The sequence below is a fragment of the Anolis sagrei genome, chromosome 5, assembly GCF_037176765.1.
Source record: "Anolis sagrei isolate rAnoSag1 chromosome 5, rAnoSag1.mat, whole genome shotgun sequence".
Lineage (NCBI taxonomy): Eukaryota > Metazoa > Chordata > Lepidosauria > Squamata > Dactyloidae > Anolis > Anolis sagrei.
In genome coordinates this window covers 82672416-82697162 of record NC_090025.1, presented here as the reverse complement: position 1 = coordinate 82697162, position 24747 = coordinate 82672416, and the positions used below count along the sequence as shown (strand labels likewise).

General features: G+C 39.9%; 1 protein-coding gene across 1 annotated transcript; it reads left to right on the top strand.

Annotated features, from left to right (window-relative positions):
* The first annotated feature begins 312 nt into the window (after nt 1-312).
* DLD (dihydrolipoamide dehydrogenase) lies at nt 313-23879 on the top strand. Its single transcript, XM_060778390.2, has 14 exons — nt 313-469; nt 4046-4121; nt 5421-5500; nt 7709-7777; nt 8778-8847; nt 9542-9642; nt 11608-11751; nt 11906-12007; nt 13371-13561; nt 14525-14695; nt 16299-16488; nt 17772-17909; nt 20165-20254; nt 21610-23879. The coding sequence occupies exons 1-14, from the start codon at nt 431-433 to the stop codon at nt 21673-21675; spliced, it is 1527 nt and encodes a 508-aa protein (XP_060634373.2). The 5' UTR covers nt 313-430; the 3' UTR covers nt 21676-23879.
* Nucleotides 23880-24747: the final 868 nt, after the last annotated feature.

The window sequence follows — 24747 nt, the reverse complement described above, 5'->3', positions numbered from 1 at the left end:
CCATAGATGCAGGCGAAACGTCAGGAGAAATGCCTCTAGAACATGGCCCTATAGCCCGAAAAAACCTACAAGAACCTAGTGATTCCAGCCATGAAAGCCTTCGACAATACATTGAACATTGTCTAATGTTTGGCAGTGCAGACCCAGCCTGGGAGAGATGCCTGCTCTGGGGGCCACTCAAGGAAAGAGAGGCGGGGCCCAAAAGTCCCTCCTGAGGAGCCAAGGGGGAGGAGCCAAGATACGTCACGAGCTGCAGTGGCCGGCCTCTTCCGCTAGGTGGCGCGCGCCTCTTCCCGGCGGCCGCTTCCGCTGAGGAGGACCTTGAGGGCCAACCCGGCCTCCTCTCCCGTTGTGCGCCTGCGCGAGTCTTCTCCGTCCTTGGCGTTGCCGCTGCAGCTGTGCCTCAGAGGGAACCGTCAGGGCAGCCGCCATGCAGACGTGGAGCCGAGTCTGTTGCGCTCTCGCCAAGGTAGGGCCAGGAGCCGTGGGAAAGGGGGACGGCGTAGGCCCGAGGCGTAGGCCTGACGGAGTAAATAGAGAGAGAAGAGCGCGCGCGAGAGAGAGTGAGGGAGCCGCATCCCGTCATGCCCCGCGCCGCCCTTGGGCCCTCTCTGGCCCCAGCGCCGCCCTTTCCTGAAGGGGAGCCCTGCCTAGAGCCACAGACTGGAGGGATTCCAGGGAAAGCTCACCCCGTCCCTTCTCCTGAAGGGGAGCGGGCTGGAGGCCGCGGAAGGGTCCCAGGGAGAGGGAACTGCACCTCCTGAGTGACAGGATCAGAGGGAAGGGCACCAAATGGACGACTGACTAGAACAGAGCTTTCCAAACTGTCTTGGCTGCAGTGTGTCACATGAACATCAATTAGAAACTTCTGAGTCTGTGTGGAATATGCAATAAGCCATTGGGAAAGACAAAACAAAACAATGAAAGCTAGGTTGTTGTAGGTTTTTCAGGCTATATGGCTATGTTCTAGAAGCATTCTCTTCTGACGTTTCGCCTGCATCTATGGCTATTATTATTATTATTATTATTATTAACTTTATTTATACCCCTACATTGGCAGTCTTTAGAAAGAACTTGAAGACCTGGCTGTTCCGATGTGCCTTTCCAGAATAGGTCATCCAGAGTTTTGGAGTTAGGTGCCATCTCTATGCAGATGACACACAACTCTACTACTCATTTCCACCTAATTCCAAGGAGGCCCCTCGAGTGCTGGACGAGTGCCTGGCCGCTGTGTCTATCTGGATGAGGAGGAACAAGCTGAAGATCAATCCCGACAAGACAGAGGTCCTTCTGGTCGATCGTAAACCTGACCGGGGTATAGGGTGGCAACCTGTGCTGGACGGGGTTACACTCCCCCTGAAGTCACAGGTCCGCAGTTTGGGAGTCCTCTTGGATTCAACGCTTACGCTTGAGGCTCAGGCGTCGGCGGTGTCTGGGAGGGCTTTCGCACAACTGAGACTCGTGCGCCAACTGCGACCGTACCTCGCGAAGGTGGATCTGGCCGGAGTGGTCCATGCCTTGGTCATCTCCAGACTGGGTTACTGCAATGCGCTCTACGTGGGGCTGCCCTTGAAGACGGCTCGGAAGCTCCAACTGGTCCAACGATCAGCAGCCAGGATGCTAACTGGGGCCCCTTACAGAGAGAGGTCAACCCTCCTGTTCAAGGAGCTCCACTGGCTGCCATTTATTTTCCGAGCCCAATTCAAGGTGCAGGTGCTTACCTACAAAGCCCTGAACAGTTTGGGACCAGCCTACCTGCGTGACCGCATTTCCATCTACGAACCCACGAGTTCTCTTTGGGCATCTGGAGAGGCCCTGCTCGTGATCCCACCGGCGTCGCAAGCGCGCTTGGTGGGGACGCGGGACAGGGCCTTTTCTGTGGTGGCCCCCCGACTCTGGAACACCCTCCCCAAAGACCTTAGACAGGCCCCTACATTGGCTGCCTTCAGAAAGAACTTGAAGACCTGGCTTTTCCGATGCGCCTTCCCAGATTAGGAAATCTCCACTACCAAGTCCCATAAGCACTTTATCAGAACCAATGATTGCCGCACATCGCACTTGCCCTGGAAGCCCTATATACACCTCCTGTCACATCAGCACTTTTAATTTTGTACCCATTGCTCTGGCCCGGGCCAGTTTTATTGCGTTTAGTGTATTGTGCCTGTTGTTTATTTTGCTTTATTCTGTTTTTAATTGTTTGATTTGCTTAGATTGTATTGTTGTGTTGTGTATTGAGGCCTCGGCCTGTGTAAGCCACATCGAATCCTTCGGGAGATGCTAGCGGGGTACAATTAAAGTTTAATAATAATAATAATACAACTACCCAGTGATTCCAGCCATAAAAGCCTTCAACAATACAATGAAAGCTTTTCATGAGAGACCTTTTGTTGTCCCCATACGTTGCGTGTTTTAGAGCGTAGACATATGCCCTACATTTAGGGCAACTTTTATTTATTTTGTGTCAAAAGCATTGCATAAACAAACAAGCTCCTTGGTTTGCCCATTCTTGGTTTGTCCCCAGGGGAAGACTCTCATAGGGGGTCATCCAGTTGAAATTGCCTGATTTTTCTGCCCACAGTGATATTCTTGCTGTTGCTGGGGAAACCTTAAAGAGTAGTGGTAGTTCTCATGAAACTTTTCCTTGATTTAAGTCTACTCAGAGGTAGCTGATAGCAATACAGTGTGCACCTTTCACAATGTTCAGCCTTAATTCTCTCACAATTGGCAGCAACTTCCTGTTGCACATCGGGAATCATAGAGTTGGAAGAGATCACATGGGTCATCTAGTTCAGCCCCCTGCCATGCAAGAAAAGTACAATCAAAGTACCCCTGACAGATTGTCATTCATCCTCTGCTTAAAAGTATGCAAACACGGAGCTTCCACCAAACTTTTAGCGTATGAGCTGTTGAGCAGCTTATATGTTCAGGAAGTTCTTCCTAATGTTCAGGTGGAATCTCCTTTCCTATCATTTGAACCCATTGCTCCGCGTCGTGGGGCTCTTCCAGACAGGCCCTATATCCTAGGATCTGATCCCAGGTTTTCTGTTTATCTCAGATTATCTGGCAGTGCAGACTCATATAATCCAGAGAACCTGGGATCAGATCCTGGGATATAGGGCCTGTCTGGAAGGGCTGCTAGATCATGAGAAGCAGAAAACAAGCCTTCTCCCTCTTCCTTATGACAGGATTTCACATATTTAAACATTGCTATCATGTCTCCTCAACCTTCTCTTCTGCAGGTTAAACATACCCAGCTCTTTGAAATGCTTCTCATAAGCATGGTCTACAGACTTTGATCAGTTTAGTTGCCCTTCTCTGGACAGATAGCCATGTTTAAATACTTGAAAGGATGCCATAAGGAAGAGGGAGCAGGGTTGTTTTCTGTTGCCCTTGAAACTAGGATTCAGAGCAATGGGTTCAAATACAGGAAAGGAAATTCCACCTGAACATTATTTCTTTATTTGAGAAGTTTATATCCCGCCTTTCTCTGAGCACAGATGCAAGGTGGATGCAACAGCATAAAAACATACAATACAAAGTTAAAACAACCCATTAAAACATAAATATTTGAAACAGCAAATACAGTTAAAACCATGTGAACATTAAAACCAAGATAAAAACCCATTAGGAATAACTTCCTGACTGTAAGATCTGCTCAGCAATGGAACTCTCTGCCATGAAGTGTGGTGGAAGCTCCTTCCCTGGAGACTTTTAAACAGAAGTTGGATGGCTATCTGTCAGGGGTGCTTTGATTGTTCTTTTCCTGCATGGCAAAGGGTTGGACTAGATGGCCCATTAGTTTCTTCCAACCCTATGATTCTATGATCTCTTATAATGGGGTTGGTTTGATGTCTGATTGTGCCATTTTACCTTAGGTGATTCAGATTAAGATGAATGTGTGTGTGTGTGAAATGCAAATATTTAATTTGCATCATTGTGAAAATGAATGCACCTTCAGAGTGACAATTCAATTTTACATCAAAATGTATTATATGACATTTTTATTGGAAGATTTTTAAATGTTTTATTTTTCTTTTCACTTTAGAGAGGCCATTTTAACAGGATCCATCATGGCTTACAAGGCATTTCTGTGGTGCCTTTAAGAACCTATGCTGATCAAGGTACAGATTAAATAGCTATTTATTCTTTGAAAACGTTGTTGGATAAATTCTCAGGTCACGCCATCAGTATTTTTACTTTTATGGTGTTTTGTGTGGTGTATGATTAAGATACACCATAGGGAATATTAAAACCTTCTATACTGTATAGTATTATATCATTGTTCTAAGTCTGAATGTGATTTCTCAATGTGTTGTGTTGATTTCGGAGTGATGATGATGATTTCAGATAGCCTATAGAATGTTCTGCTTCAATACAGAGCATTGCATCCCCAGTATCTTGCCAATGTGATATGCAGAAATCAATTTTTCAATATATTCCCAAGTTGCCAAGGTGTTTTTTTACACAAAAATATACTGTTAAATATTTATCTCTGCTTTGTTAAAAGTAGAAGCAGAATCTACTCAAAGCTTCAGTAAGCCATTTTACTGTGATAATATTCAAAAGCATAGCTCTTCTGTTTGGCTATATTTTTTCTTAGATATAGCCAAAGCTTTTATTGAAAGTGGAATGGTTTTGTCTAACCATTGCTGTAGTCCTGTAGAAAGGGGAGTCTTGCCATTCAATATTTAGACAACATTGGATTGGGTCTCATTGAGCAAAGCTTTAATAATATTTGGGTGGAACTGTCAATTTACTTGGGGGTATTGTTCAGATAATCAAAACTTCTTTAATATGAAGTTGCTGACTTAATATGAAGTTGCAGTCCAGAATTATAGAACTGAATGATGTCAGAAAGAAATAGCCTGCAAGAAAGTTGAAATCTACTTCAGCAGTGGCAACATTTGCATGGCTGCTAATATGTTAAAAATAACTGATGTGGAAATGGGCCTTAAAACACGTTTGAGACTGAGAGAAAAATCTGTAGCATAAGCTTTCATAGATTTAAATCTACATCAGATGTATCAGAAGTAGACTGAAGTCTAAAAAGCCTGTGCTTCTAAGTTTTTTGTTTGAGTTAATCTTAAAAGTGCTACAAGATCCTTTTGCATATTGACCCAGACAAACACAGCTTTGTCTTTCAATAATAGATAAGAATTAACTCACAGATAAATATGTAGAAGAAATAGATTTGTTTTGGAAGATGTGATGAATGTTGCTTATGTTTATAATATTCATTGTGACTATTAATATTGATATTTGTAACAAGTAATTGCGAAGAATCCGGGAGTGCTTTCTTAGATATATTTCTTCTTGGCCATCATTATATGCACTTGCTAATTAAGGTCATATTTAGCTGAAATCTTGCATTTGCTACAACACTCCTTTAAAGATTTTGTTTTTCTTTTCTTTCCTCTTAGTTGATGCTGATATAACAGTCATTGGTTCTGGTCCAGGGGGTTATGTTGCAGCTATCAAATCTGCTCAGCTTGGCTTTAAGGTGAGCAGACATGGTGAGATAAATAAAAAAACGTTGCAGTAATCCAAATAATCTTGTGAAGAGTTAATCATGTCAAAAGTCAAATGACTATTTTTAGGTTGACCATTGAGATCTTGGAAACTTCTTTGGAAACTAAAGAAGCTGTTATAAAGACAGAATTGCTTGCTGAAGACAAGTGCTATTGTATACATAAAAACAATGCACATGCTTCATATGTACAAAGAAAAGGAGGCTGAATATACTAGATAAACAGTGTGTAGAGAATACGGATTGCTAAAAGTTCATATTGAAACAAGAACTTTGTTAGAGTTAGGTTGCTTTTGTATTGTTTAATATGGTTTGTTCTGATGTAATTTGTTTCCATTGTTTTTTTCCCTTTTGGCATTGAATGTTTGCCATACATGTTGGAAACCGCCCTGAGTCCTCTCAGGATGTTAGGACGGTCTACAAATAAATTATTATTATTATTATTATTATTATTATTATTATTATCATTCCCCAATAATGTATCTCTAAATCTATCATTTCAGTAGTAATCATAACTAGCAAAATACTTTAATAGTGAGGCATTTCAAGATCAGATCCTTCAATCTCTCCCATACCCTGCTGAGATCCTGCTGGCAGAGCAGAAGTAATGATGGATCTAGATTTCGCTGCCTTGCACCTGCCTGAAAAAAGTATTCCTTCTATGAGGAAAGGAAAGGAATTAATCTAGATCAGTGCTATTCAAAATGGTCATCCATGGTCTTTCAGTGATCTGTGGACCATTGATTACCAGTCTGTGACATGCTTCCAAAAAAAGCAAGAACCAGTTATGGCCAACAAGCATAAGTATAGTGCCAGTCATTGACACATTGGAGGACAAACCTTTGACATTAGTAGTTTTAAGCAATAATGTAAACCAGCCCTGATTTGTAAATTGATTAGCCACCAAGTTTGGACTGACTCCTGTCCACAGTGGCAATCCCAGAATATGTCTTGGTTCTACTCTTAGAAGAGCATAGTGCTTTAAAATCTTACAGAGTGTCGGGGATGGACCAGGAAGGGTTTCACAATCAGATCTCTCCTCCAGTACTGGAGCTTCATCTAAGAGCTCTAAGGAAAGTGTCAATTCAGTCCTATGGCCCTGAACTCATGATTTAAAGAAAATAGGATCATATGCCAATATGTAATACAGAAGCTATGGAACTCTTGCTGTAAATGTTATATCATGAACATTTTGCAAGAAGAACCTCGATCAAGTATGGGCAAACTTTGGCCCTCCAGGTGTTTTGGACTTCAACTCCCATAATTCCTAACAGCCATTAGTTGGCTGGGATTTCTGGGAGTCCAAAACACCTGGAAGGCTGAAGTTTGCCTTTGCCTGATCTAGATACTTTAGGCAGTTGTTTATATAAGGGAATTCTGGCCAAATGATGAATGTATTCAAACCTGAGCCAGTTCCCAGGAACTAAAAAACACATTGACCCAATTCCTAATTTCTGACATCCCATCTGGAAGTGCTGTTTATGACTGTTAAATTCATGGCAGCTATGAAGCTGGAAATTGAAACTTTGGTAGCTTGAAAAATGCTACTGGGTATAGCAAGTTAAATTATTATTATTATTATTATTATTATTATTATTATTATTTATTGTATTTATACCCTGCTCTTCTCAACCCCGAAGGGGACTCAATGTCGCATCATACAACAAAATAATATAACATATCAAATTATAAAACAATTAAAAATAGCTTAAATGGCTAAAACAATTTCAAATTAAGTACACGTGCATTCAAAAGTAAATTGTGTTCAAAGAATATTAATAAAAAGTCATGTTTTGACACTAGAAGGATGCCAAAGTTGGCGTCAGTTGGAGCTCCAAAGGCAGAGCACACCATAATTACGATTCAGTACCTGAGAAGGCCCTCTCCTGTGTCCCTTACAGGTTGTATTGTGTCTGCTGGTGGAATACAGAGGAGAGTTCCTCCTGCAGACCTTTGTATTTGGGCAAGTATATAGCAAGGGAAATCCTCCCTCGGGTATCAAGGTGCCAAGGCAGTTAAGGCTTTGAATGTCATGATGAGCATCTTGAATTCAGACTAAATTGTCATTCTACAAACCATATAATGAATTTTTTTGCAAGAAAAGTATAGCAATATTTATACTGCACTTGATCTATGAAGCAGACGCTTTAACCAAAAATGTTCCTTTCATTTAAATCTTAGACAGTCTGTGTGGAAAAGAATGAAACATTAGGTGGAACCTGTTTGAATGTTGGGTGTATACCTTCTAAGGTAGGTCAAAGGAGTTTAGTGTTCTTTGAATCACCTAACTATTTCAGTTTTTGTATGAAAGTGTTACTAGAGCTTAATGGATTTTTGTTGATTTGATGAAATCATAATGAGAATGTTGAGAAGTTATAAATTGTCCTCTCAGAATGTGTAGTGTCGTTATTGTTTCACACTAAGATTTAGATTGAGACACCAAGAGCCACATTCCTTATTCGGAAATATTATATAATAACTTTGGTACTGACCTACTCTACAGAGTTGTGTGGATTCACCATATTCCATGTAAACTGTAACTTTTTTTTGGAGTGGGGTTATATAGATCATCAAGCTACCTATATACAGGATGTTTCAAAAAGATGAAACCAATTTGAAACAGCTATTTTTCTGCAACTATGAACTGCCCATGAATAGTTTCTTATGCATGAATCTTGACTATGTTTTATTTTGTTCAGGTAAAAAAATGGATTTCCAATTTACTATCTTTCCTTTGTTTCTCTCCTTCTCACTCTCACCCCTGTTTCAACTAGACCTGTGTAGATGGTAAAAGAAAAATCTAAGTGCACAATTAAGAACTATTAAATGAACCTAAGATCTATTTCACGAAAACAAAGGAAATTTAAAAGAAAACATAAAATAAGTTTCTTTCTAATATTTTGAGTTACATTGAATGCTAAAGTCTGGGCTGTTATATTTGAAGATGCAAGAGTGTAGATTTTTGAAGTTATTCCTGAATTTCAATCATACAGTTATTAAAAAGAAAAATTTCCTTTGAAAATGGTTATGGTAATACATTTCTTTGAAGTCCTGCACCAACTCTGCCATTACTAACAGGTTGCCTCCTGGAGCTTTCTATTTCAGGAATCTGAATGTTCTGGAGCAGTATTCTGAACTTGCAATGTTGAATCACCCCATTATAATCTTAGAAGAAATAGTAGTGATGACAGACACATTCCTATTTTAACGCAGCATGTTTGTTTTGCTTTATTTTGTTTTTATGTCACAGGCCTTACTAAACAATTCACATTTTTACCATTTGGCTCATGGAAAAGACTTCGCGAGCAGAGGAATTGAAAGTAAGTATGCAGTGCATATGTTTACATTTCACACATCCCAGATTCTGCTAAATGTGCCTGAGATCAGGCATTTTAGGAGACTGATAGGTTATACTGGTTTGCCTTAGAAGCTAATGTAAAGCCCTAAATGCATGTCATCTACTCTGTGTAAGTAATTTAGGCTACTGTCTTAAGCAACTTCACCAGAAAGTAAATCCTGTTGAATGTGGTGATTCTAAACAAATATTGACTTTATTAAACAATATTAATAAAATTATAAACAGTGGTCAATAGTGATGATGATGATGTTTCTTTCTTGCCCGCTTCTCCTCACATCTCAAGGCGGGTTACTACATTGCTAAAACAGACATTCACCTAAAATATTCTTTAAAATACACATATTAAAATGTATTTCCACACAATACATATTAAAATACCCAAAACAGATATTAAACATAAGATGCAAGTTTAAACGTAGTCATTAAAATTGTCTGGGAAGGCCTGCAGGAAGACACTTACGATAGCTGATCTAGATGTCGGAGCTCTTTCGGCAAGCACAGTCTTGGGGTGGCCGATGAAGGGCGACCTTCAGAGTGACTAATTCCAGAATATTGGGAATTATTTGCCTCCTTTTTCATTCTTCAATTGATCTATGAACTGTACTTAACTACTCAAGGCTACAACATATCACAAAAGTAACACCTGTATTAAACAGTTACAGGACTTCGGCTGAATTTAGAGAAGATGATGGAACAGAAGAGTGGTGCAGTGAAAGCCTTAACAGGTGGAATCGCTCATTTGTTTAAACAGAACAAGGTATGTTTTGGCTTATCAATAAAAGCAGCTTTTCCCTTGCACTCTTCCTCTCCATTTACAAGATGGTTTGCACCCCTTTAACCTTTAGGTTTTTTTAAAAACCTTTTTTTTAACAGGAAGGTAGAGGGGATGCTTTTGTCTACATAAGCTGCGTTCTTTGTCTGATTGGCTGATCAAATTGGCTGGACAGCCATCAGTTTCCTGATCATTCAGCAAGCAGAGAGTCTGTTTATGGCCTTTTATCTCCACTTTCAAATCTAAACGGATAGGCTTGTGAGAGAAGTTATGAGTGATCATGGTTATTTACATTCATCAAAAAGGAAAAACAGGAAGTTGTTTGCTCAGCTAAGAATTGGACATGGTGTCCACATCCCCCAAAGCTCTGTATCTTGAAACTTTTCTTCTATTATGAAACATGCAACTGGAGAGTTGAAGTTCTTTTAGCCACCTCATCCATATTGTATCAGGGCCTAGCTTCCTTTCTGAGTAATTATATTTTTATTGGGTTGTTGTAGGTTTTTTCGGGCTATATGGCCATGTTCTAGAGGCATTTTCTCCTGACATTTTGCCTGCATCTATGGCAAGCATCCTCAGAGGTAGCATTTGATGGCCTGGCAGTGCCTGGGGCAATCTTTTATTGAGAGGTGATTAGATGTGCCTGATTGTTTACCCTCTGTTGTTTTGCTGTGGTAATTTTAGAGTTTTTTTAATACTGGTAGCCAGATTTTGTTCATTTTCATGGCTTCCTCCTTTCTGTTGAAATTGTCCACATGCTTGTGGATTTCAATGGCTTCTCTGTGTAGTCTGACATGGTGGTTGTGAGAGTGGTCCAGCATTTCTGTATTCTCAAATAATATGCTGTGTCCAGGTTGGTTCATCAGGTGCTCTGCTATGGCTGACTTCCCTGGCTGAAGTAGTCTGCAGTGCCTTTCATGTTCCCTGATTCGTGTTTGGGCGCTGCTGCATTTAATGGTCCCTATGTAGACTTGTCCACCGCTGCATAGTATACGGTAGACTCCTGCAGAAGTGAGAGGATCCCTCTTGTCCTTTGCTGAACGTAGCATTTGTTGGATTTTCTTGGTGGGTCTGTAGATAGTTTGTACGTTGTGTTTCCTCATCAGCTTTCCTATGTGGTCAGTGGTTCCCTTGATGTATGGCAAGAACATATATTTGTATTCTTTACTAACTGTCCCCTGCCACATGTTGCTGTGGCCCAGTCTGTGTATATGTGTTTTGTGTGTGTATATATTCGTGTATATGTGTGCTTGCCTGTATGGCTTTATGCATACGTTGCAATGTATTTTTTGTTTTTTGTTTTTAAGTATCTTCTGTGTTTTTCAGTGTTTTATGAGTGATTGTAACTCGTTGGCCTGATAGGTGTATTATGTCCAAATTTGGTGTCAATTCATTCAGTGGTTTTTAAGTTATGTTAATCCCACAAACAAACATTACATTTTTATTTATATAGATTCATATGTCTAATCGTGACTGGTTGACTATTCTCTTTAATGTCTTGGGAACTGTGACCAGACTAGACTGCTGGTAGAAGAGTATTGTGAATGCTGTGCATGGAAAGACAGAGATAATTGTTGAAACAAAAACATTCTCTAATGCATCTATAGGGAATGTGTAGTTTTGCTAACAGAGCCAATGAAGAATCATAGAACTTGCAGCCCAGCATCTGGAGAGTCACATATTCCCTATCTCTGATCTAGCATTTGCCTCAAGGTGAGACATCAATGCTACTATTCTGTGGAAGTCGCTGCTACATCTATTTTGTGTATCACAATTCAGATCTTCCTTTTAAAATATCAGGAACAGTGTTGTTGCAGTTGTTGGTATGACTGGTAACAGACCGAAATGCTTCTTAGTTCATTGATTTTAAAAAGTGACCCATTTTGTTTGCTTGCTTGCTTTTGGAAGGTAACATGTGTTCCATTTTGTTTGTTTGCTTGCTTTTGGAAGGTAACACATGTGCCTGGATTTGGAAAAATAACAGGCAAAAACCAGGTCACAGCAACGAAAGAAGATGGCAGCACTCAAGTTATTAATACAAAGAACATCCTTATAGCTACAGGCTCAGAAGTGACACCTTTTCCAGGAATTACGGTATGAAGTACTACTGTTCAAAAAGTCATAATTGTATGGCAACTTTTAGATGAGGGAAAGCTGGTGGTATTTCATATGCTGAATATTTTTGTATTTAAACATCTTTCATGTAAAGGTGGAAATTCATACCCTCTCCTTCTTTACATTGGTTTAGATTGATGAAGAAACAATAGTATCATCCACTGGTGCACTGTCGTTGAAGCAAGTCCCTGAAAAAATGGTTGTCATTGGTGCTGGAGTCATTGGTGTGGAACTGGTGAGGAATGTTCTGCCTTTTTTTTTACTCTGAGGTGTGATGCTTGAGAAAAAGTAACCATTTCCGCACTCTGATATAATGTAATTGCAGTATAGATATTAACTGGATGGCGAGGAACAAAAATTGGTAGCGTTCTTAATACAGGCAGTCTCTGTGTTATGAACAAGATGGGTTCTGTAGGTTTATTCTTAAGTTGAATTTGTATGTAAGTTGGAATAGGTACATATTTTCAGTACTTGTTTGGATTTACAGCCATTTTTCCAGTTTTTGATAGTGTAGGGAAGGGTTAACATTCCTGTAATGTTTTTGTTTGTTTTTTGTTTGGTTTTTTTGCTGTCTGCCCATGTTCATAAGATTTTACCTCATTTTCTGTTCTTGTGACAATGGTATTTTGAAAGTATTGGGTTGTTGTGGAAACAAGGATTGGTGATAAAACTTCAGTGGAGACCCCTTTTTGCTCTTAACTCTTCCAGGAGTGAATTTCCCTTCCGAGAAACACATTTCCTCTTCCTTCCTGTCCTCTCATCCCCCATGTTTGTAACTAGGAGTTGTATGTAAGTCAGATGTTTGTAACTCGGGGACTAGCTGTAGTGAATTTGTCATGAAAGAAAAGACTATTAAACTCCTGCTTCTGATAGCCTTTGGGATTAAGGCTTTATGGGGGCATTACCCGTGCAGGTTCTTGGTCTGTGAATAGATGAACTATATCATCTTTGTGTCTTGCATAATTTTTCAGGGGTTATTCTTGAGGCATCATTATTAATTTGAGCAGAAAAGGAAGATCAGTCCTGCGAAATGACAGAACCAGCTTGTTCTTTGCTGACTACACTATATAACAAAATTAGAGAAAAAAATATGTTCTTGGTTTGAAAGTGTCATTTACTGTTTAATTGTGCCATACATACTTTGAAAGTAGTTGTTAGATTCCGTAAACTTCGTTTTTGTGACTATGGGTGAAACTCGATGAGATATTCATTGGAAATCTATAGCAAAAAGAGCTGCAAGATGTCTCGCAAAAACGTTTTACAGTTTAATAAACTTTTTTAATGTTTTTATGATAGAACCAATTTGGAAATGACATTTATACCTCAGAAACAAAAATCGTGTTACATAGTGATATTAGAAAACTGAATATGGTTATGCTCTGTGTTAATCGTGTATCATTTTTCAAGTTGACTAGTGTGTAAAATTATGATAATATGAAAGGCATTCTGTAGAATATTAAAAGATTACTAGTTTGTTTAAAACGTTCATAGTTGAAGTTACTTTTCCATGTGGGAATGCTATTATTGTAAAGAGTGTGTAGCTAACACAATATAGTGCAACTATAAAGCTGCCTTTTTCCTTAAAATCTCAACTGCAGGGCTCGGTCTGGCAGCGCCTAGGTGCTGATGTGACAGCTGTGGAATTCTTGGGCCATGTTGGTGGATTGGGCATCGACATGGAGATATCAAAAAACTTCCAACGTATTCTCCAAAAGCAAGGGCTTAAATTTAAACTAAATACCAAAGTTACAGGTGCTACCAAGAAACCGGATGGAAAGATTGATGTTGCGTAGGTATTGAGTTTGCAAAATATATCTCCATATTGGATTGCTATATAAAAACTTAATTTAGCCAATTATCACATTTAGCACTGAAAGAAATGTGGTTTATTACAGAGAAATACTGAGAAAATTTGCAATATCTGTGGAGAGATGTTTTTAAAAAGACAGTTTTCAGCAACAAGATGATACATTATTTAATTAAATGTACTAGTTTTAAAAAATATTTAAAGGTAAGAATGAGTAAATGCTTCTTGCTCACGCACAACAGTGAATGTCTTAACTAGGATTCGAGCCGTTTTTCTCTCCATTTGAATGGAGGGAGCTGAAGCTAATGCTGGCTTCCCATTATCAATAACACTCTGTTGCTGGGAAAGGTCTCAATAGGATCTAACTGCATTTGGCTGAACACAGTTAGCAATGTTTCATTCAATCAGAAACCCCGTTAAGATAGAACTTCCAGTGATGCAAAGCTTGGTAAATGAGTCTGTCTTGAGTCCCCTTCGGGGTAGAAAAAGGCAGGGTATCAATAGCATGTGTAAATAAATAAATAAATAAATTCACTTGAATATGGTTACCATTCATGTTTTTCAGACTTTTCTCAGCAAAATAGGGAACAAGTAAAGGGTGCAGGATTTTAAAATACACAGAGAAGGGATGGAGGAGTGGCGATGGAACACCTGAACAGAACTGTGATTGAAACAATTTGTTGAATGCATCTATTCATTACTGAAATGGCGATTTGATGGTGAAGTCAGCATAAAAGGCTTACCATCTGGGTTGTGTATGTGCATGTGCTTTAATGTGTTCTCCATGTAATTACATGTATCTGCAGGGAAAAAAACCAAAATAATTAAAATATTATATGAAATGTGTAAATAAAATAATTAAAACTTTATTCTATGAAATATGTTAACAATGTGTGGCATCTCTATTTATGTCCCAATATTTTCCTACTTGTTTTTCTCTCTTAGGATTGAAGCTGCTGCTGGTGGCAAGGCAGAAGTGATTACTTGTGATGTCCTTTTGGTTTGCATTGGGCGACGTCCTTTCACTAAAAATCTTGGTCTGGAAGATGTTGGTATCGAACTGGATAACAGGGGTAGAATCCCCATCAACAACAGATTCCAAACCAAAGTGCCAAAGTAAGTACAATAATCAGGTAGTTTTGTTGGATTACACTATGTAACAAAGTTTGAAAAAAAATCAGTTCCTGGTCTGAAAGAGTCATTTCCTGTTTACTTGTGCGGTACTTACTTTGAAATTAGTTGTCATACTCCAGAAACTTTGTTTTTGTGGTTGCCCCAAACTATGTTGAATTGGTTGAGATGCTATGAGATATTCATTGAAAAACTATAGCAGAATTGCTGCAGGATGTCCCACAAAAACAGAGTTTTTGCAGTTTAATAAACCTTTTCCATGTTTTTATGATAGAACCAATTAGGAAATGACATTTATAACCCAGGAACAACAATCGTGTTACATTGTGTTATTATAAGTCTGCTATTTTTTAGTCTACTAACATGGTGATTGAAATCACTCATTTTATTCCTCACCTCTGACCTCACCTCTGACCTCACCTCTGAGGATGCTTGCCATAGATGTAGGCGAAACGTCAGGAGAAATGCCTCTAGAACATGGCCATATAGCCCGAAAAAACCCACAAGAACTGAGTGATTCCAGCCATGAAAGCCTTCGACAATACATTTTATTCTTGTATTAAATTGAGCATAAGGGCTACATTGCTGAAATGCACGAAGATTTATAATCAGTCAGATACATTGTTTGGAGTTTCCAAGTTTTGCTATGATTATTCTGTAGTCAGGTTGCTATCTAGATGACTGGTGTTTCTCAGGAAGCATATTTACTGGTAGTTGTGTTGGACATACAGCAACATACACATTCACAAGCAGCATTGCCGTTATTGGGCCAACTCCAAAGCATAAAATGTATTTATGTTCGCTTTCAAAGTGTCACTCTTTCAGTATGTGGGTTACGAATCAAACAGGCAAAACAAGGGGGAAATCATACAGCTTTAATATTGCCACCATTTTTCTCCTATATCTTTTGAAAAGGTTTCCTGATGAAGAAGGTGAAACTTCAGACTTGCAAAATGTATTTTATACTTTGGAATTGGTTCAATACAGGCATCACTGCTTGGGAATTTTGGATTTTTAAGTTTCTCAGTTGTCTTTGGATTAAAAAGAAGCTGCATCTCAAAAATATTTTTGCCACGAAACATAAATCGTTTCAAATAAAGTTAGGACTATTTAACTGTTTCACAGTTTAGATTTATTTTGTCATGTTCTGTAGGTGATTATATTCATGCTAATGCATGTAAAAGGAGCCCCCGGTGGTGCAGTGGGTTAAACCGCTGAGCTGCTAAACTTGTTGACTGAAAGGTCACAGGTTTGAATCTGGGGAGCGGTGTGAGCTTCCGCTATCAGCCCCAGCTTCTGCCAACATAGCAGTTCGAAAACATGCAAATGTGAGTAGATCAATAGGTACTGCTCGGGTGGGAAGGTAACGCCGCTCCATGCAGTCATGCTGGCCACATGACCTTGGAGGTGTCTACGGACAACGCCAGCTCTTCGGCTTAGAAATGAAGATGAGCACCAACCCCCAGAGTCGGACACGACTGGCTTTAATGTCAGGGGAAAACCTTTTAAAAATCCATGTAAAACATACTTTGATGTTTAATATACATAACAATGTGGAATTTCTCACTTGGGCTCATTTTCCTTGCAGCATTTATGCTATTGGTGATGTAGTTGCTGGGCCAATGCTTGCTCACAAAGCTGAAGATGAAGGCATTCTTTGCGTTGAGGGAATAGCTGGAGGTGCAGTTCATATTGACTACAACTGTGTGCCTTCAGTAGTTTATACACACCCTGAAGTTGCCTGGATCGGCAAATCTGAAGAACAGCTGAAAGAAGAGGTACACTTCATGAATTCTGCTCTTTTCCTGTCAGCAAAAAAGTGTGAGGGATTGGATCTTGATAAAGATATCACGCTTTTGCCTTAGTGAAGCCAATGGGATAAAGTTATAACTCTTATTTAGTATAACATGATGCCCCTTCCCTTTGTGTAACTCTGCATTGAAATCAGATAAAAATGGATGTACTAATGGAAATATAATAACTACGTTGCGTGATTTGAATTATAGTTATCTATAGTAGCACTGAATTGTGAAATCCCTTCCCATGGGAGGTCAGGCTGGCCCATCCCTATTGATCTTCTGGCAGACAACCAGGACTGAATTCTACATGGCTCTTGATCCTTAAAAGTGACTTTATTGTTGGTTTTGAGGACTATTTTAGTTAAAGATATATTTTATGACTATTGCAACATTGTTAAGTTGTTAAAGAACTGAAACAAAAGGAGAATCTTGCCTCCTTATAGCATACCTTGGAGCCCCTGGTGGCGCAGTGGGTCAAACCCCTGTGCTGGCAGGACTGAAGACCGACAGGTCGCAGGTTCGAATCCAGGGAGGGGCGGATGAGCTCCCTCTATCAGCTCCTGCTCCTCATACGGGGACATGAGAGAAGCCTCCCACAAGGATGATAAAAACATCAAATCATCCGGGTGTCCTTTGGGCAAGGTCCTTGCAGACGGCCAATTCTCTCACACCAGAAGCGACTTGCAGTTTCTCAAGTCGCTCCTGACACGACCAAAAAAATAATAATAGCATACCTTCTGGTAGTTTCTTTGTTCAACTGCCATTTTGTTTTCAGCAAAGCAAATTTCCAGGATTGGGGTCTCGGTTGGAACTTTATGATGAAAGCTTTTCTATATATAGTAATCACTTGAAATGTCACTCAAACCTTTCTATCTTACATCTACCTCTAAAGTTTAGAATTCCCCCAATTTTCATGTATTTATTTGTATCGTATTTGCATGATGGAATATTAAAGTCAGTCTCCAGTGCCCCTGTGATATGCCGTAGCTCAAGGTTCAGGTTTCCCACCTCCAAAGGAACTAGAATATGTGTGATGAAACAACTGCTTTTTTAGACAATTGTTAGTCTTAATGCATGTCATACTGGCCGCATGACCTTGGAGGTGTCTATGGACAATGCCGGCTCTTCGGCTTAGAAATGGAGATGAACACCAACCCCCAGAGTCGAATACGACTGGACTTAATGTCAGGAGAAAACCTCATTTTTTGCCAGATACAATTGATAATTTCCAGTAACTTATATATATTATATTTTCTTTTTAGGGGATAGAGTACAAAGTTGGGAAATTTCCTTTTGCTGCTAACAGCAGAGCAAAGACCAATGCTGATACAGATGGGTTGGTGAAGATGCTAAGCCACAAAACAACTGACAGGATGCTCGGAGCTCATATTCTAGGCGCAGTGAGTACCTTTCAGGAACCTTGAAGCCCCTTATGTCTGATTAATAGGAATCCAAAATAACTGAGCAGTGTTCAATGCTGTTGTTGAAACATTTACACATAGCTCCTAGGAATTCAAAATCCTTTACATATTTAACTTGTTTTATCTGTCCTAGACAGCTGATTTAACCTCCGAAACACTTGATATGCACACCCCTTGGCATTATTTGCAGTGTATTTATTATTTATGTTAACTATTTCTGAGGAAAGTATCTGGATACGAAGTTTTGTATTCATGGACAATTAAAATAAAGACATACCTTGTTCATTACTCATATACTAAACAATTTGGTTGCACTCTGTTAGGCAGTTGAGCCCCGCCATCTTGCAAAAATATAAATGGGCTGTAATACTACATTTGTATTCTTCGTATTTAACAGTATCATGAATAGAGCTGCTGTAACAACATGTCTCTTACTGTATTGCAAGGACTCCATTGCATATTGCCCAGTTGCACAATCGGACTTCCCATTATGCAGTGGGATGCTCTGGATGCACATTGTCACAATTATTAGAAGGGTTGTGTATCATGTGGGAGATGTAGGTGCATCAGTGTAAAATTATGAATCCTTCATAAGATGCCCTCTGAGCAAGATCCCGTCCTTTAATTTTTTAAGATGGAAACTTACACGTGTTTAGCACAAACATTTGCAAGTACAGCCAGTCCCCAAATAGCGAACAAGATAGGTTCTGTACATCTGTTCTTAAGCTGAATTTGTATGGAAGTCGGAACATGTATAATTTTTAAGTGTAGCTCCAGGCCCCGGTGGTGAAGCGGATTAAACTGCAGAGCTGCTGAACTTGTTGACTGAAAGATCAGCAGTTTGAATCTGAGGAGCAGGGTGAGCTCCTGTTGTCAGCTTCTGCCAACCTAGCAGTTTGAAAACATGCAAATGTGAGCAGATCAGTAGGTACTGCTTCAATGGGAAGGTAAGGGTGCTCCATGCAGTCATGCCAGCCACATGAACTAGGAGGCGTCTACGGACAACACCAGCTCTTTTGCTTAGAAATTGAGATAAACACTACCCCCAGAGTTGGACATGACTAGATTTAATGTCAAGGGGAAACCTTTAATAACTCCAGCCAAATTTCCCCCAGTTTTGGATAGCATAGGGAAGAGTTAACATTCCTGTAGTGTTTATTTTGCTGTCTGTTCCCTTGTTCAGAAGATTTCACCTCATTTTCTGTCTTTGTGACAACAATAGTATTTTGAAAGTTTTGGGTTGTTGTGAAAACAAGGATTGGTGAGAAATTTATTTATTTATTTATTTACTACATTTGTATACCGGCCCTCTTAGCCTTCCGGCGACTCGAGACAGTTTACAAGGCAAAATTCAATGCCACCAAGAACACAATTACAATTTTTTTATTTTTATTTTTGTCGTGTCAGGAGCAACTGCTCCTGTTGTGAGAGAATTGGCCGTCTGCAAGGACGTTGCCCAGGGGACGCCTGGATGATTTTTGATGTTTTATCATCCTTGTGGGAGGCTTCTCTCATGTCCCCGCATGAGGAGCTGGAGCTAATAGAGGGAGCTCATCCGCCTCTCCCCAGATTCGAACCTGCGACCTGTCGGTCTTCAGTTCTGCCGGCACAGTGCTTTAACCCACTGCGCCACCGGGGGCTCCACAATTACAATATAAAATGTCAACATCAATAAAATCATAACACTGTAATAAAACATAATTCAGTAAATACTCATTAAAACAATGTCCGGTCCCGTCATGTAGTTGTTCCGTTCTTATATCCGTTACTCAGTATTCGCAAATGCTCGAATAGCCATGTCTTAGGTTTCTTCTGAAATGCTAGGAGCGAAGAAGCCGATCTGATCTCCCTTAGAAGGGCGTTCCATAGCCGAGGGGCCACCACTGAGAAGACCCTGTCTCGTTCCCGCCAGCTGTGCTTGTGATGATGGCGGGACTGAGAGCAGAACCCTTCCAGAAGATCTTAAAGATCTTAAAGCTTCAGTGGAGACACCTTTTTTCCAGGAGTGAATTTGCCTTTCTAGAGGTAGATTTCCTCTCACTTCCTGTTGTCTCAGCCTCGCTCTGAACTATGACTCGGATGTAAGTTGAATGTTTGTAACTCAGGGACTGCCTGTATCATATATTGATCTGCACAGTTAACACAGATCCTACAATTTAGTCTTACTTTTATTATCTGAAGGGCTATTCTACTTTTGCCTCTGTCATGCATTTCTTGTATTACTGTTTCTTCAGGGGGCTGGAGAAATGATCAATGAAGCTGCTCTTGCAATGGAATACGGAGCATCGTGTGAAGATGTAGCTAGAGTTTGCCATGCACATCCAGTAAGCTCTTTGTGTCATTTTGTCACTTGTTACCATAGGTTATTGGGCGTTGTTCTGAATTTTAAATTGTTGTTTTATATGCCGTTGGTTTTTACTTGTACTGTGTGTGTGTGTGTTTTTTTTAATGTTTTAGGAACTTTGTGTCATGTGTAAGCTGCCCCAAGTCCCTTCGGGAGTTGGAGGCGGGGTACAAAAATAAAATGGTTATTACTATTATTATTGTAATAGTACCGTATATTCTGGTGTATAAAACTACTTTTTAACCCAAAAAAAAATCTTCTCAAAAGTCAGGGGTCGTCTTATATGCGGGAGTAGTCTTATACATGGGAGTAGTTTTATACATGGAAGTAGTCTTATTATACACCGGAGAAGTCTTATACATGGGAGTTGTCTTATAGAGCGGGTGCTGAAACTTCCAATCGGATTGGAGAATCTGTGGTTGCTGCATATTGTGGGGGAAGCTCAAAAATGGCAATGGCCATGTCCCTGCCGTATGCAGTGACTGTATGAAACCATTAAGGGCGACGCTGTACAAGTATGGTAGAAGAAAATCCATTCATCAGGATTTGTGGACTTAATGTGGTCCCGATGGTGAGGTGAAGGGGCGCCTCACTGGGAAGGTGTAAGTGAAGGGTGGAGCAAGCTGTAGGCTTCTGGGGCGCCCGGGGTATGGAAAAAGAGATAGAGTGGCTCTGGGCCCAGAAAAACACACCTCTTTTACCTATCTAGCCCGCCCTTGTATCCTATTACTGTACCTCCTCCTCTGCCTCTCAGATCTTGGTCCTGAAGACTGTAGTGAAGTGGTGCAGGTGCGCATGTGCGAGATCTGAGAGGCGGAGAAGGAGGTACAGTAATAGGAAAATTACCATATTGAAATCAAATCTGATGCTTTTTAAATTTTTATTTGGTGTGCGTTGGAAGAGGGGTTGTCTTATACGGCGAGTATATACCAAACTCTATATTTTAACTGGAAAAGTTGGGGGTCATCTTTTACGCCCAGTCGCTAATTACAATAATAATAGTATGTAATGTGTAACCTGGAGTTAGCATGTGTAATTGATTTGGATTCACAAAAACTATTCATGATTGCAGCACTATTGCCATGATCTTAAACACTCCCTAATCTTATTTTTCTGGGCAGCAGCCTTTATAAGTGATGGAGGGCTCCCCCCCCCCCCCCCCAATCAATTGGTATGCAGCATATTGACATTTCCACCCCCTTCCTCTGGGGCAACAATCAGAAGTTTCTGTTGCAATTTGGAAAGCTCTGATCTAGAATCTCAGCCTGCATGTTTTTTGTTCTCTATACTCCTTGCCTTTTTAATTTTCTAATTACTTTCCTTTGTTTCTAACAGACCGTATCTGAAGCCTTCAGGGAAGCGAACCTGGCAGCATCATTTGGCAAAGCTATCAACTTCTAAAATGAAAAGATATCAATGGTGTACAAAGCTTATTTTCCTGTAAAGACTAGAGGCTTTGTAGAAAGCTTGGTCTTTGGAATGTTTCTCAGACGACTTCAATGAACTTTTGTTTAAAATGCAAAATATTTAAAACAGTATGAGGTTGTGGAGAGGGGAAAGCACCAACACATGTATATTGAATATATTGATTTCTGTTTGTTTCTACATTCTGAGTTTGGCAGGATACAAGCAATGGAGATCACTGCTTAAGATTGTAGAGTCCTTCACAGTTCCATCATGTTGCTGGGCAAAATATAATGGCTCATTATTATCTAGCGTTCTGTCATTGATGAGGAACCTTGACTACAGTGGGTTGACACTATATGCTGCTGTCACCTTCGCACAGTGCTATTGTAATTTTAATGAATAAGCAGTACAGCCGGCCCTCTGAATTTCTGGCTTTGACTTTTTAGGATTTGGTTATTCATAGATATGATTAAAATACTCAGACCCCTTCAACGCAACTCTGAATAAAATCCCACATTACCTTCTTTGAACTGGAATATATGGCAGTGTGGATTCGATAACCCAGTTCAAAGCAGATATTGTGAGATTTTCTGCCTTGATATTCTGGGATATAGGGCTGTGTGGAAGGGTTCTCCCTCTAGGATCTCTAGGTACTCCAGTGATCATAGTATTAAGGTAAAGGACCTAGAAATTCCTTGAGAGAACATCTCTCTGCGAACTTTAAGTCCTCTAAATACAGGGTGAGGCAGCATAACTTCCTTTTTTCAAAACTTAATAAAACCCATTGTATGATCAGAATTTTTTTTATAATGTAAGCGCGTACCTAAAGTTTTGTTTTACGTAGTTTGGAAGATCAAATTAGGTAGGTGACATCCTCCATTCTCCATACAGTGAGTAAACTGATTTCTGGCGTTTGTCAATACTCTTGCCAGCATAGCAGGTGTTATGTTGGCAATTTCTTCCTGGATGTTGGTCTTCAAATATTGTAGGGTCCTTGGATGGTTCACATAAACATGGAATTTCAAAAAAGCCGCATAGAAAAAAATCACAAGGGGCCAAATCTGGAGAGCGGGACGGCCACTCCAAATCCGCGCGAAAAGTAGGCCTCAACAGCAAAAGCACGCTCCTCACTGTTCCAACGCATGATGGCGACTGAACTGTGTCAGGACAAAACTTTATACTCCCGCCTCTTGAACAAGACCACTAGCGCTCCACTACGCCTTCAACCGACTGAATGGCGCACATTTTAAAAAAGGAAGTTATGCTGCCTCACCCTGTACAATCCAGTTCAAGTTGACCATAGAGCCATGCTGAAGAAGCTAGATAATCTTAGAGAGGGTGGTATAAAAACAGATAAAAAAGAAAGAAAACAATATTTGGTTTTTAAAAAAACTTTGGCAGGGGTCCTTTGCCCCTAAAATCTACAATTAACTGTAGATTTTTTGCATACTTTTTTTTTTTTTGCATTGCTCTAAACTAAAGCTAGACTTGATAGTGGAGAGGACTTCAAAATGTACGGACCTGATTTTGCTTTATGCCTTTTTAAAATACTGAAAATACCTCCACTTTAGTGAAATTGCAAAATTCTTTCAGAGAACACCAATGGAGTGGGAAAAACATTGATAAGAACCCTCTCTTTTCTGCTTAATTAAAAAAAAACTTGGTTGCAAACTTAAAAAAAACTCTGAAATGACAAGTGAAAAGCTGCAAGTGGCTGCGATCAGTTTTGAATTGTTTTGTTAACAGGATATGTTGGCTATGCAATTTGGCTGTAACTTTTAAATTATGGACTGTAATGGTTTTCTTCCTGATAGTAATGTATAAATGATAATGTTTTCAGTCGGGTGTGTTGAGGTGTTCCGATAGACGTTACTGCTGCCGACACACAGTTTCAAAAAGACTTGGGTAGAAGAATGGGAACTAAGGAAAGATTTACGTTTATTTTGAGGCATTTCTTAACTTTAGATACAGAATGGTCACTATAAGAATTGGTTTAGGAGTATAGGTTCATGCCTGGGACAGAAATGAGGACGTGTGTGCTGCATAAAGAATTACAAAATAGTTTGATACACAAACAGGCCTCTTTTCAAACTTCCCCAATTTAGTTCAACAGAATGGCGACTTTGATTTGCTTTGAGTCTCCTTTGTGGAGAGAAAAAGTGGGGTATAAATAAAGATAATAATTTTTTGGAAAAAAATACCATGTAAAAATTGACTTTTTTTTTTGCAAATAATACAAGTCCAAATATAAGGTAACCCTTGGAAATAAAAACATACAGTGTAAGCATATTTTGATGTTTTGTCGAAGGCTTTCATGGCCGGGATCACTGGGTTGTTGTAGGTTTTTCCGGGCTATATGGCCATGTTCTGGAGGCAATTTTTCTCCTGACGTTTCGCCTGCATCTACGGCAAGCATCCTCAGAGGTAGTGAGGTCTGTTGGAAGTAGGAAAAATGGGTTTATATATCTGGAATGACCAGGGTGGGACAAAGGTCTCTTGTCTGTTGGAGCTAGGTGTGAATGTTTCAACTGACCACCTTGATTAGCATACAATGGGCTGACTGTGTGCCTGGAGCAAACTTTTGTTGAGAGGTGATTAGATGTCCTTGTTTGTTTCCTCTCTGTTGTTGTGCTAGAGTTTTTTAATACTGGTAGCCAGATTTTGTTCATTTTCATGGTTTCCTCCTTTCTGTTGAAATTGTCCACATGCTTGTGGATTTCAATGGCTTCTCTGTGTAGTCTGACATGGTGGTTGTTGGAGTGGTCCAGCATTTCTGTGTTCTCAAATAATATGCTGTGTCCAAGTTGGTTCATCAGGTGCTCTGCTATGGCTGGTTGAAGTAGTCTGCAGTGCCTTTCATGTTCCTTGATTCGTGTTTGGGCAATGCTGCATTTGGTGGTCTCTATGTAGACTTGTCCACAGCTGCATGGTATATGGTAGACTCCTGCAGAGGTGAGAGGATCCCTCTTGTCCTTTGCTGAACATAGCATTTGTTGGATTTTCTTGGTGGGTCTGTAGATAGTTTGTATGTTGTGTTTCCTCATCAGCTTCCCTATGCAGTCAGTG

What these genes read in the sequence shown, in the direction of transcription:
- DLD (XM_060778390.2), top strand. Translation starts at nt 431, where the DNA reads ATGCAGACGTGGAGCCGAGTCTGTTGCGCTCTCGCCAAG. An exon ending in CTGCTCAGCTTGGCTTTAAG is followed by an intron (nt 5,501 to 7,708) that starts GTGAGCAGACAT and finishes TTTAAATCTTAG; the next exon opens with ACAGTCTGTGTGGAAAAGAA. An exon ending in TTCCAAACCAAAGTGCCAAA is followed by an intron (nt 14,696 to 16,298) that starts GTAAGTACAATA and finishes TTTTCCTTGCAG; the next exon opens with CATTTATGCTATTGGTGATG.